The 14,449-nt window shown below is 43.8% G+C and overlaps 1 protein-coding gene across 1 annotated transcript in view; it reads left to right on the top strand.

Annotated features, from left to right (window-relative positions):
• LOC124555822 (outer dynein arm-docking complex subunit 3) overlaps positions 1-14,449 on the top strand; it is a 314,791-nt gene that overhangs the window by 156,418 nt on the left and 143,924 nt on the right. Inside the window, exon 7 of the mRNA XM_047129889.1 lies at positions 5,545-5,733. Within this exon, the coding sequence (XP_046985845.1) occupies positions 5,545-5,733 (189 nt within the window). The remainder of the gene's footprint in view (positions 1-5,544; positions 5,734-14,449) is intronic.

Here is a 14,449-nt window from a genome sequence, read left to right as displayed (position 1 = left end):
GGTCATCGGTCCCCCTACTTATACTCTACTTAAACTAACTTATGCTAGGAACAACACACACACCCATGCCCGAGTGAGAACTCGAACCTCCGGCGGGAGGGGCCGCGCAATTCGTTACATGGCACCTCAAACCGCACGGCCAATCCGCGAGGCGACACTTCTGTCAGAAATCATTTGTTGTGGAAGTGAAATGATGCATGTCGCTTATTTGTCACCACAGACGAATTTTCTCAGATGTCGGCAGCAAATGACAGTAAAACAAGCGTGGCAGATCGTTAGTGTGTACAAGCTACGAGATGCTCTCTTTTAGTTGTTACTCTCGCTACATTTGACATTTTTGTTAGAAGACTGTGCGAAGATCGAATAATTTCCGATATGGAATTTCCTATTAATTTTGCTTCAACTGCAGTTCTGCATTGGATCTCGCGTAAGTTGCATCGTTGGCATTAGACTAAGCGCGTTAATGGAAATATCGCAAAGAATCCAACTGATAAATTGCTTTTTAATTCAACTCGCGTGCGATGCTTTGACCACTTACGTACATACAAGCTACTATCCATGACTTTGGTACATCACTTTGGTACATCACTGTGTTATACCGAAGTGTCTGTTGCTATCAGCCCATAATTGAAGTTTGTTTCAAAACACTGTAGAAAGAGACCAACTGCTCAGAATGACGTCAGATTTGAATAGTATAATACTAATACAGAGGGAAACGTCATTGAACAAACAAACAAACATAAAAAATTATCCGACTGTAATCCTCAGAATTCGCACATCAACAGAGGTGCGAATACGGCTGTTCGTCAGTTTGCGTCCGAGACGCGCAACGTGATTGTCTCCATGAAGGATCGCACGCTACTGGTAAAGCTCTTTTACAAGGACGGGGAGTGTGCACCAGTAGCCCAGCAGAAATACTGGGCGTTGAAGAGTATGAAACAAGGCATTGGTCCGATGTTGGCTAAAGGTATGGAGAAAATGATTACAAAATCCGAAAAGACAGTATCTTATGAAGTGGAATGAGGCAGAGGGAGAAAAGCAGTTGATCCAATGTGTGTCGAAAATGCGGCCACAATACTCCAGGACGATCCGCCCCCTTAGCTGAATGGTAACGTGCTTGCATCCCATGCAGCGGGCCCCGGGGCCGATTCCCGGCCAGGTCGGAGATTTTCTCCGCTCGTGGAGTGGGTGTTGTGTTATACTCATCATCATCTCATCCTCATCGTCGGCACGCGAGTCGCCCAATGTGGCGTCGACTGCAGCAAGACTCGCACTCGGCGGCCGATCTTCCCCGGATGGGGCCTCATGGCCAGCAATACCGTACAATCATTTCATTTCATTTTACTGCAGGATAGGCCGAGCGGTGGTGTGAAAAAATGCAGTGCATGCGGAATTGACCGAACGTTGGACATGACTGCGAGCACGCTGCATAAATTCCTGCGAAACATCCTACATCGCTATCCGTACAAAGTTACCCATACTCATGAGTTGCTTGCTGCAAACCTGCCAGCAAGACCAATGTTCGCTCTAGAATTTCTTGCTCGCATGGAAGAGGACACTGAATGGTCAAGGAACGTTCTGTGGACAGGCCGAGCCAATTTCCATCTCCTAGAACATGTCAATACACAGAATTGCAGAACACGAGCAATGTAAAATCCGCAGGCACATCAGCAGGTACCACTTCATTCTGCAAATGCGAGTTGACGGCATCATTTATCATAGGGCCATATTTTTTCGAGGAAGGAGTCCTGCCGGTCCTGTTATATGTAGTCACTGGTAAATGCTATGAGAGTCTTTTCCGCAGCACCGCCATTCTAACTCTTGAACAGCGTGGTTGTATGGGTAGTGTAACGTGCGCTTGGGGCACACAATACTCATTAAACCCTGTACTATGATAAGTGAATGGGGTTCACTTTACAAGACAGGATTTTTGTATATATATTGACCGCGTGTACCTGAATGGTGGCAAATCAGACTTACACCCACTCTGTAATAACAATGATACGTCAAATAAGTCCGAAATACAACTACACGTCAGGACGGACAAAAAGCAACACAGAAGATGCTACCAATTTGTTAATAATACGGTCGCCAGCCTAATTAGGCATTAACTGAGTTTCTTCTCTGTACAAGTTGATGTACGTTCATGCAAAACAACATGTAATATAGTAAATTTTAGAACCAGAAAATCTACTGAACTGATAGTTTCACGTTCTGTACTAATATGGAAAAACTATAAATACACAACACTACACTATAATGTATACTACAAAACTTCGTACTGTCTATTGATCTGATTAAAATCTGGCGTAGGTTACCCTAGAAATAGCACTTTCGAATCACACACACAATGTCAATTTTGATAAAGGTAAAACACTGATAAATTTTGGCTTTTATATTGACTTTAACTCTGCTGGTCAAATCAGTTTAAAACACTTCAGAAATCAAATGAATAAAAAAAAGGGGGGGGGGACCCTGAAACTGTTATGATCACTGTATAAAAAAAAAAATTAATTACTGACACCATTATGCGCTCAAGATTTCCAATATATGAGTTACTACTCTCTTTATCTTATTTCCTACTCATTTAAATACCTTTATATCTGTCTCGAAATAATTTAACTTCATTACTAAATCAATATTAAAGTTATCTTCCAACTTTGTCAGACCTTCGTTATTCATTTACTGGTTCATTAACAAAACAATTCTTTAAACACCATTCTAACATAGTTAGGTCTGCAAGTAATTATTATTAACACAAAATTTAATTTTTCATTTCGGGACACTCGGATTGCACAACATTTGGAAAGAACCCTATCTAGGTTAGTTGTGAGGATAATTAAATGATAGGAAAGTTCTGGTAAAATTTAAGTTGTTATTGAACAGTATGGAACAAAAGTAACACTGGTCCATACGAATACAGTACTAAAAGTTTCAACCGGTTTGTATCGATGCGGCGGTTGGCGGCGGCGAGATGGCGAGGCACAGAGCACACATACAACCACAGCTATGGCTCTTGACGTATCGGCACTTTAATTCTTCTTAGCGTCGCAATACTTTTCCGTTTAGTGCCTATGGAATTTTGCCATGCCGTATGGGCGTTGGAACGGCATACCCGAGGCTCAATGAAACTACGTCTTCCAAGAGAGCCTCCTCGCTCCAGAACGTGTTGCTCAGACCAATGCCAAACTCCATCTACTACTGCTACAGCTGAGCCCGTTGTGCCGTGCAGTGCCCATGCGCATTTTCCCGCGCTCGCCTGCCATCCACCTTTTACCGCTCCCTTACAGGCCGGGTATTCACCCGAGGTTTTGCATTCCACATATCCTAACACATTGCCTACGTATGGACCAGACGCACAGTTACAATTTTAAACATGTTACAACAGTTTCAACATTTGTTACCTTTCAATTCTATTACAATATTGCTTGACATTTGACATAAACATTAATATTCACATTGAAAATTTGTTTACAGTTTTCTTAACACAATGACACGAAACAAGAAAACAAATGAAATCAGAACATCAAGTACTCAAGTTTAACGAAAAATCAGATGGAAAAAAAAATTATTTATATGTACAATAGTACAACGTCGTTGTTGTTACAGTAGGACCATTTTTACGCGAGATGGTGGTCCGCCGCACATTACACAGCAGCAGGTGCGGACGCCGACACAGACGCTACAATTATCATCCGTCATTTCCCTACAGCCTGATCATAAAGCGCGTCACTTCTGGCTGTGAGGTTATTTGAAAGAAGTTCTGTTCAGTCTTCTAGTTACGAACGTAGCTGAATTGGAGGCACGCATTGCGCAATGCATTCTGAATGTAACCCCCAAGACACTCGACCTGTTGTGAAACATGCTGTTTCTCGATTTCAACTTGTGGCTGAAAACGGTTGACAGCATATTGAACATGTCTTGCGCCTGTCTCTCGATAATTTGAACCCGACGGCTTTTTGCTTTTTATGCTGGTTTTGGCCCCAGTACAATTCAATACCGATTTCATTTCGTTTTTCGTGCGATTTTTGGCCTCAGGATAATTAAAAACCCATTTTTCCCATCCGATATGGTACGCCCTTACCGTGGTGGATGGACTTACCTAACTAACAGTACCACAACTGTTGACTGCCGAACTAGTGCATTCATGTACATTGAACAGTACTGATGGTTTAATGGGCAACTTGAACCATAGCCGTCGTATTGCGCTTCATCTGTCATTTATAGCCAACCCTATTTACGTGAAGACTCTTACAGTACCATCTACTGGTAAAAGTTTCGTTAATTTTTTTTTGTTCCATGATGTTTCCCCTGCGTCAATAATATTCTGTTCAAATTTGACGACATTCTGAATAGTGGTTCTCTTTCTACAGCGTTTTGAAACTGGTACTTTAATTGTGGATGCCCTGTATTTCCTCCGTTGCACGCTGGTATCAGATTCCACTGTCGTACTGCAAGAGACCGTGTCCAGAGAGCCGCAGATCTTCACCTGAAACCCGTTCCACTTATTTCTCTGGGGAGGCTACTGAAAGCTCAAGTTCAAGCAATTCATTAAACTCTCGGTAACTTTCCAAAAAAAAGTGTAGTTAAACCCCTCACTCGTCTCTTTGGCGGTACGGGCCAAACAGCGGGGTCACGATGGCAGACAACGTGCAAATTAATAGCGACGTAATAAAAATTGTCATCGAATGGTTTTGACGATTACGCGTGTGAAGTGGTAGCATACATTCATTAATCAGAGGTATGTGCGGCAATACCCTCGTATAGATCAGACTTTTCCTCAATGTGTTGTTGACTGAAGGTGGTTCTTCCGTCAAATAGAGACTCTCTGGTCCCTATGGTTCTTTGGATCAGGTGTAGATTGTGTTCCAGTATTGGAGTTCATCTCCACCCTATCTTTCGTTTTCATATTTCTGCACAAACACTCAGACGCTACAATACACTTCACCAGCACTGATTTCGGTCTTCCACACTACCCAGAAAAGCGCTATACGCAGACCGGACGTAAGCAATGGCGTATGACTAGGAGCTTGCCTTAAGAGCAATCCTACATTGACAGCAACCTAGGCGGCGAACGGAGCCAAAATTTCTTGCCTGGAAGTAGCTTTGTGCCACCAAATTCACGGGAACACCTTTTCTGACGCTTTACTCGCCAAATTCAACCACGTGTAATAAGAACCAGAGTCGCACTTTTTCTTATGTGAATATACCTATTTACCACACTATCTACTCCTTGATTGTTTATTGTCAAACTAGCAACTCCGTGCAGTAAAACATATTTAGACTGACGTAAGGCTAAAATGGTGATGACAGGGCCCTCAAAAATTATGTGAATACGAAGAATGTTGTCGATGGCTACGACTACACCACAGTAAAGATAAGCGGTTTACATATAAAATTCGTTATATACCAAAATTTGATTTTGTTCGTCTGTCCAGATAATTTTGGTCACATAGTCCAGCGAGTGTGTACTGCTAAAGTGAGATATAAAGTTTTATATCTTATGGAAGAACGTCAGCTACAAGTCGGCTTCAATTATCAGAGTGCAGGTAGAGGAACGACGTTTGGAGCTAGAGCGCTTAGAAAGACGAATTTTTCCTACGAGTCGCCCTATGGTACATCAAGACTCAACGAGTTCAAACGATGCTGCTCAGACGATGGCCGAAGAGACGGCAGCTGCAGCGGCGACGGATTTCCTTGAAAATGCGTTTGCCAAACTGAAGGAAGCAACAGGTGAAGCCGTGCTGCTTGATACTAGCGCTACTATCTCTTGCTTGCTCCGTTATTTCGCTTGTAGATACCTCGAGCACGATAAACCTACACTGCATTGCAGTGACACACTCTTTTCTATTGTTCCATAATTTTTTATTTTCTCATTCCCTAGGTGTAACGGTATTTTTCTTTACAATGTTAATACGACACGTTTGCGAGTTTAGAAACAAATACAAAACAAATATTAAGTACTAATCCATAAAATTACACCTACTAATACAGCACAACAATTGTGAACATTGTTGAAACGCCAAAGAAGCAAGAATAATTCAAGGGTGTGAGCCGCGCGGGATTAGCCGTGCGGTCTCAGGCGCTGCAGTCGTGGACTGTGCGGCTGGTCCAGGCGGAGGTTCGAGTCCTCCCTCGGGCATGGGTGTGTGTGTTTGTTCTTAGGATAATTTGGGTTAAGTATTGTGTAAGCTGAGGGACTGATGACCTTAGCAGTTAAGTCCCATAAGATTTCACACACATTTGAACATTTTTGAACAAGAGTGGGAAATTAAACGGATTTGTAACCTGGTATTTTATTGGCATCCAGCAGTGATAAGTAACGAAACGATTTTGATCATTTAGGGTCAGTCCAAGAGAATCCTCATTTTTGTTTTTTGTCGTTTTATTATTTTCGTAATATCTAGCCCAGTAAATTTGTCATTTTGAGCTGAATGTTAAATTTCTACATCTTTACATATATGTTTCGCTAATGGCCTGCGAATGGGAATCATTTCACCTGTTTCTAGCTTCTATACTGTACATCTAACATTGTAGAGACCGATTTTCATGTCTTTCGAGCGTAGTACGAACCACATTCTCCGCAGGTAGTTTCGCGTAGAACAGTTTAGTTCAGAGGATACTACTTGTCTTGGAACGAAGTCGCCTACTACACTATTGAAACAGTTAACAAAAATCTACATAACACCTCTTGCTGTCCACTAGCTTTATGCACGAGCATCTGAAAAAAATGTGAATCGTGTCTCATAGCTGAGACATATATATCAGTCTGTGAAATATTGACGGCACAGCACTGAAATTGGAAATCTCTCAAAACTTATTACACATTCACGTAACAGTTTGTGGAAGCCAAACACATAATATATAATAAACGTAGAAATTTTACATCCAGGCCGAAACGGAAAAACAGACAGGACTGGAAATGCTGGAAATTAAGAAAAAATTGAAAGACTCTCTTGGGCTGCTACGAAATATTTCGGTTGCTCATTACAACTGAAGTTCGCTAAAACAAATGCCATAAATCGCTTTAGTCTTCTTCGGTAACATTTCGGTGGGCTTTGTAAGTGTACTAGCGACGTTTCCTGCACTTCTACCACGGAAAAGATGTATAACAACGTTTAGCACTTTGCCTCTGATCTGCCTGTAGACTCTTCGTTTCTGCACACGCCAGGTAGTTGCAGTAATTGTTGTTGAACGAGAAAATAGGATAGTAACCCTAAGATAAAAGTTCGTGCGGCACTGGCTACAGCAAAGTATATTGTCAATGTAATTATTACAACGTTTAATCAAATCGCATGATTTGGTCAGTTAAAAAGAATAATTTGTACTACATTGTGCATCAATAAATAAAGGTGCTATAAATATTTCATTGAGCATGATATCTAAAATCTGACATAAATGAAGAGCCAAAATAAATTTTAAATACGAGGGTAATCCGAAAAGTAAGGTCTCCTTTTTTATATAAGTACATAGACCTGTTTATTTCTACAGTGGTTTACATCAGTTTACAGCTACACTCCTGGAAATTGAAATAAGAACACCGTGAATTCATTGTCCCAGGAAGGGGAAACTTTATTGACACATTCCTGGGGTCAGATACATCACATGATCACACTGACAGAACCACAGGCACATAGACACAGGCAACAGAGCATGCACAATGTCGGCACTAGTACAGTGTATATCCACCTTTCGCAGCAATGCAGGCTGCTATTCTCCCATGGAGACGATCGTAGAGATGCTGGATGTAGTCCTGTGGAACGGCTTGCCATGCCATTTCCACCTGGCCCCTCAGTTGGACCAGCGTTCGTGCTGGACGTGCAGACCGCGTGAGACGACGCTTCATCCAGTTCCAAACATGCTCAATGGGGGACAGATCCGGAGATCTTGCTGGCCAGGGTAGTTGACTTACACCTTCTAGAGCACGTTGGGTGGCACGGGATACATGCGGACGTGCATTGTCCTGTTGGAACAGCAAGTTTCCTTGCCGGTCTAGGAATGGTAGAACGATGGGTTCGATGACGGTTTGGATGTACCGTGCACTATTCAGTGTCCCCTCGACGATCACCAGTGGTGTACGGCCAGTGTAGGAGATCGCTCCCCACACCATGATGCCGGGTGTTGGCCCTGTGTGCCTCGGTCGTATGCAGTCCTGATTGTGGCGCTCACCTGCACGGCGCCAAACACCCATACGACCATCATTGGCACCAAGGCAGAAGCGACTCTCATCGCTGAAGACGACACGTCTCCATTCGTCCCTCCATTCACGCCTGTCGCGACACCACTGGAGGCGGGCTGCACGATGTTGGGGCGTGAGCGGAAGACGGCCTAACGGTGTGCGGGACCGTAGCCCAGCTTCATGGAGACGGTTGCGAATGGTCCTCGCCGATACCCCAGGAGCAACAGTGTCCCTAATTTGCTGGGAAGTGGCGGTGCGGTCCCCTACGGCACTGCGTAGGATCCTACGGTCTTGGCGTGCATCCGTGCGTCGCTGCGGTCCGGTCCCAGGTCGACGGGCACGTGCACCTTCCGCCGACCACTGGCGACAACATCGATGTACTGTGGAGACCTCACGCCCCACGTGTTGAGCAATTCGGCGGTACGTCCACCCGGCCTCCCGCATGCCCACTATACGCCCTCGCTCAAAGTCCGTCAACTGCACATACGGTTCACGTCCACGCTGTCGCGGCATGCTACCAGTGTTAAAGACTGCGATGGAGCTCCGTATGCCACAGCAAACTGGCTGACACTGACGGCGGCGGTGCACAAATGCTGCGCAGCTAGCGCCATTCGACGGCCAACACTGCGGTTCCTGGTGTGTCCGCTGTGCCGTGCGTGTGATCATTGCTTGTACAGCCCTCTCGCAGTGTCCGGAGCAAGTATGGTGGGTCTGACACACCGGTGTCAATGTGTTCTTTTTTCCATTTCCAGGAGTGTATTTTTCGACATAATCACCATTTCTGTCGATGCATTTTTGTAGACGCTGTGGCAGTTTATGTATGCCCATGTCATACCAGCTCGCCGCCATGCTGTTCGTCGTGAATTTCTGTCCGACCAGCTGCAAACTCTCTACACCACTTACGAACATTTTTGACACACATGCACGATTCACCATGCACTTCCGTCAATTGGCAATGGATTTCAATCGGTGCAGTGCCCTTTGCGTTCAAAAACCGAATAACTGTGCGCAATTCGCACTTGGCGGTAACATCCAACGGGAGCTCCATTCTCAACGGCTACCAAGCAAAGCCTGAGCGCCTCAGCGCTGCGTTCGCATGTTTAGACACAGCGCGTGAAGCACTCTAAACAGAGTTCGGTACTTATACAAAAAAAAGGAGACCCTACTTTTGGGAGTAGTCTCGTAATTGTTTGTTATGAACACACTTGAAGAAAGAAGGGACATTGGGAAATTGAGGAACGTTTGCGCAACTATCTAGCGCCGCATATTACTCGTTCTGTGCGTTCAGTGAAGAGCCGTGCTTTGTTTAGCGCGGTTCACATTGTGTAGTAATTTTTAACAATGAACTCTGTGATTGTTAGTTCCGTCAACGTAAAAGTGGGAGCCGTGATACAGCTTTTACATGAGGACAAACGTAGACATTAAGGCATTAAACGAACTCTTCTTGCAATTAATGGTGAAGATTTGATGAATGCGGGAGGAATCCTGAAATGTTGCTGAAAACTTAAGATTTGGTGAACAGGTGCACACGAGTTGACCCGTCATGTTACCGTATGGTATGAGGAAGGAGTATTTAAACTGATGCCTCAGTGATGAAGCAGTTTATCTACCGAAGTGGATTATTTATATCGAAAGCAACTTTTGTTCTGTTTCCATAATACTGTTAGTAAGCATCTTCGTGTTAGGAAACAGACTTTACTGTCCAAATGACCATATAATTACATTTCATACTCGAGGAGCTTTTCGGAATAGGAGCTGAAATTAGACAATAAGGAAGCGGCCTGTTCAGAGATGTTGATTAAATATCTATGCAAGGAACTGATAGTCTCTGGTACTTCGTAAGTGAATTGATGTTCATGTTTCATTCGTGAAAAATGGTTCTGGTAGATTAGATAAGCAAATAAATACTCAGCTGCTCAGCACCTGCTTACATATCTCTTTTTCCTGCTGGTAACACCCATTTTTTGTGTCCGGCGGTCGTAAATTACTTTATTTCTTTCGCTGGACGTCATCCTACCGTCACATCTTCATTTCCCCGAAGGCAAATGGAGGAGGTCGTGTTCACGATCTACCCTTAATTTGTGTAAACTTTTGTTTCTTCGTTCTCGTGTTTCATGTATTTGTAAAGCGTGCTTCTGAAGCAGACAGCGCGAACCATCCAGTATCTGCGTAGACGAGTGTCTACAAAAATGTGAAAAAAGCAGGAACATGAGCCATGATTGCAGGAGAGCTGAATGTCACTAGTAAGTACGAATACGTTTTTATTTCACAAAATTATTTTGTTATGTAGTTATTATTTATTATTAGGTACACCGACAAGTACAACAAACAATGTCTATTGAATTTATGTCCTACTGACAAAATAATCAGCAAAAGTTTCGAGGACTCGAATTGCAACATGGGTTGATCTCCGATTGGTAGCATACGTTGGCAACACCGCTTGCACAGGCCGTATGACTTCTTCACTTTGATCATTAGCTGAACATTCACTCTCATTCTTCAATGAAGTTATGCAAACTGCAAGCTGCTTTAACTATGTAATCTGCAGCTAACTCATCTGTATCTGTGGCTCTCAGAAATACACGCCATTTCGTAGCCAATATACCGAATGCGCTTCCAACGACACGACATGCTCGAGAGAGCTGTACATTGAAACATTTTTTTCCTGAGATTTTTTTTCGGCTTTTGGATAAGGTGTGATTAGGTACCTTTGAAGTGCAGAGCCTTCGTCACCAACGATAACGTGAGAAACGGGGATTTGTGTGTAGTGGGATTGGAGGTAGAATTTTATTTCCAGCAATATATTGTCGGTAGAATACTGAATTCTCAAAACTAGTAGTGCCACTATGTCGTCCATAGTTTTCTAGATAAACGGCCAAAAACTTTTGGAGTGGGTCTACCAAAGCTGAAAAAACGAGTGAAAACTAATTTTTGTAACAATAGTAGTCAGGTACACTATTCTTGGGACATTTTAATTTGATGGGTTTTCCATCTATGCTTCCAACACGATTCGGAAAACCCCATAGTGCTGAAAAATCTTCCTCAGCTTTGGTCCACACTGTGGCGTTGGAGGACACAAACAGATTGGCTGAAAAATGTTCCACATTTCTTGTTGTGGTTGGCAGGAGAGCCAACACCGTGTTACTAGAGGAAACCGAAAGGCACGCGTTTTAGCTCACGCAGGCTGGCGTGAGGTCTGGAACAGGACAAGGAAATTAGAATTTAGAAAAAACGGACGCAGCTGGTGGAATACTTAACTTTAATCCATTAATGGTGAACGTCGCTCTTGTCGGTACATGATTCAGTATCAATAGTAACTGGTAATGGCGCCTTGCTAGGTCGTAGCAAATGACGTAGCTGAAGGCTATGCTAACTATCGTCTCGGCAAATGAGAGCGTATTTTGTCAGTGAACCATCGTTAGCAAAGTCGGTTGTACAACTGGGGCGAGTGCTAGGAAGTCTCTCTAGACCTGCCGTGTGGCGGCGCTCCGTCTGCAATCACTGATAGTGGCGACACGCGGGTCCGACGTATACTAACGGACCGCGGCCGATTTAAAGGCTACCACCTAGCAAGTGTGGTGTCTGGCGGTGACACCACATTTCTCGATAAACTTCACACACTATCTTGCGAACAGTTGAACGACCCAAGCAGAAATAAAAAGTGATGGTCTGCAAACTGTCGCCTGTAGCCAAATATCTGCAAAAAGTGAGTTTGATGGCATAGATAACTTGTTTCTCACTTATGTTGACATGTTCAGAAAATTCCAGGCAACAACACTAGCAATACTGTAGAAAGAGCTGGCTACACTCTTTGTAAGAACAGAGATGACCGAGCGGGGTGGCGCAGTGGTTAGACACTGGACTCGCATTCGGGAGGACGACGGTTCAATCCTGCGTCCGGCCATCCTGATTTAGGTTTTCCGTGATTTCCCTAAATCACTCCAGGCAAATGCCGGGATGGTTCCTCTGAAAGGGCACGGCCGACTTCCTTCCCAATCCTTCCCTAATCCGATGAGACCGATGACCACGCTGTCTGGTCTCCTTCCCCAAAACCAACCAACCAACCAACAGAGATGAGAGAGCTTCGTACACCTGTTCACTCACATGGAGTATCCACTCTCCGCTCTCCATTGCAGTCTGATAATTCTCCGTATTTCTGAATGAATAATAATACGGCATATGGCTCGGTAGATATGCCCCAGTTTATCACAGTATGAATCCCATTGGCTCATCAGCCAATGATTCGTTTGAAAATCTACGTCACTTCTATGACAATGACGAGTTCCATTCTCAATCATATTGGATATTGGTATTTGTAAATAATAACTAGTGTTTGTAATGTATATTACTTATTATTATGTTTGAAATGTTAACTGACATATTGAAGTAGGTTACTGTTCATATAAGATAGATGCGAGTATATTTTTGATTAACTTACCTCAAAGAAACTGCTAATATTTCCCTAGTTCCAATAGATCTTCTCCAGTTCATTGTGATCTTCTCAATGTTCTGTTGCAGTAGGTCATGTAGTTCCTAGCAACTTTTGTAAGATGGCAAGAACTAGGCCTCTTACATGAAGTCATTAAAGGTCACCAAACTCACATTGAGTGAACATTAGGGCTGAACAAAAATGTTGGGTGGTGGTTTAAAGTAATTCACGTGACATGAAAACTTTGTGGAAACGCGTAGATTTACTGGAGCCTAGTCTATCCTAAGGAAGTATTCAGAGTTGACCGTGACTGTGCTGGGGAACGGCAAAGGGAAGCGTCAATAGGCAACTTAGGACGGCTCAAACTCTGAGAAAGCTGTAACGGGGCGCGGCCTCGAGCTGCCTTAAGATGAGTAATAGTGAGGGCGGGGTGGTTGACCCTATGCTGGTGTACCAGGAAGCAGATGGAGAACTTGTACACCTGTTGATAAATGTCCGTTGTCCCATTTTCAGTGAAACATGCGAGAAAGCCGTGCAAAGCTACGGTGGAGCGGTCAACAGAGGCCAATATATGCGTGTTCGTGACTATAGCAACTTCATGCTGAACTCATGGTCTGCAGAGTCTGAAGTAAATCAGGTGAAGAGCGACAGAATGAAATACGCCAGCCTCTGATGGGAATGTAGGACCAAGGAATTTGAAGTACTCTCCTGGGAGTCAGAATTCCGGAAAAATTGGTGTTTTGTGCCGACGCTAACCTTGATGGGTAGCCTGGGAGGAGCTAAATAGCAGAAGTTGAGAGGAAGGGAAATTTTGTGGGAATTTGTTCACTTCCCAGAGCAGGCATTGGTCGGCACTAGGAAGTGACGCATAATTAATGTGACTTGCGCTGCAATTGGCGTAAGTGATTTTGCTGGAGGGGAAACTGAGACCAAGAGCGGACTGGGAGAAGTCTCCGTAGCGCTCTTCCGGTCCAGCTTGCCTAGAGTGCGGACGTGGCGTTCTTTACTGAGCTTGCCTGAGAGAGAATGAACATCTCTGCAGTTTAGGACTTAGCAAACAGAAAGATTGAGCTCGGTGATAGAAAGTTTTCGTTCAGCTATGAACTGAGCAAGATAGCTAGGAGTGAATAGACGAGTGCAGCCTTGCAGCACCACGAGGTTGGCCGACGTCCACACAACGACGACGACCCGCCACACTGAATTCGGTGATATTGCACCCGCTCCGGCTCGAATTTGGCCACTGATTAATTTGTCGGATCACGTCGGCAAAGTTTCCACGAGGGTTTCACGGGCCGCGTATTGTAGAATTCTTCTCGCACTTCGCATTACGCCTGGGTCAGTCGATAGGAATTAATTTTTATTTATCGCACTTTACTCCACGTAAACGCAATTTATTACCACTGCCTGTTAGGAGAGTCATGAAATGTGATGGCTGAAGGTCGAGAGTTAAAATAAATTTGTGCTAATCGAATGCATCTGTTTTGAATCAAGTAGTTGAAATCCCAAGTCACTTTCTTAATTAATTTTATGTTCAACATTTGGATTTGGTGTTCAATAGCTGAATATAACATCAATGTGCACCCCTTTTTAATGAAAAGGAATCAATTCTGAATCAATTAATGTCAACACTGCCACCACAGTTCAATCAGGAGTCACAGGGACTAATTACTTTCTTTGCGTTATCTGATATTGCGGCAGTTTTGCACTGTCTGTTGATCTGTTAGTCAATTACCTGGGGTGAACACACGCCAAAGCCAGATAAGTGACGGGTGGGATGTTACACTTTGTCTTGACACACGGAAATATAAAAAGAATCTAAGTTCATGTGACTGCAGTTCATT

This window comes from Schistocerca americana, chromosome X (genome assembly GCF_021461395.2).
Source record: "Schistocerca americana isolate TAMUIC-IGC-003095 chromosome X, iqSchAmer2.1, whole genome shotgun sequence".
Taxonomy (NCBI): Eukaryota; Metazoa; Arthropoda; class Insecta; order Orthoptera; family Acrididae; genus Schistocerca; species Schistocerca americana.
Note: the sequence above shows the minus strand (reverse complement) of the source record. Positions and strands in the feature narration are given on the sequence as shown.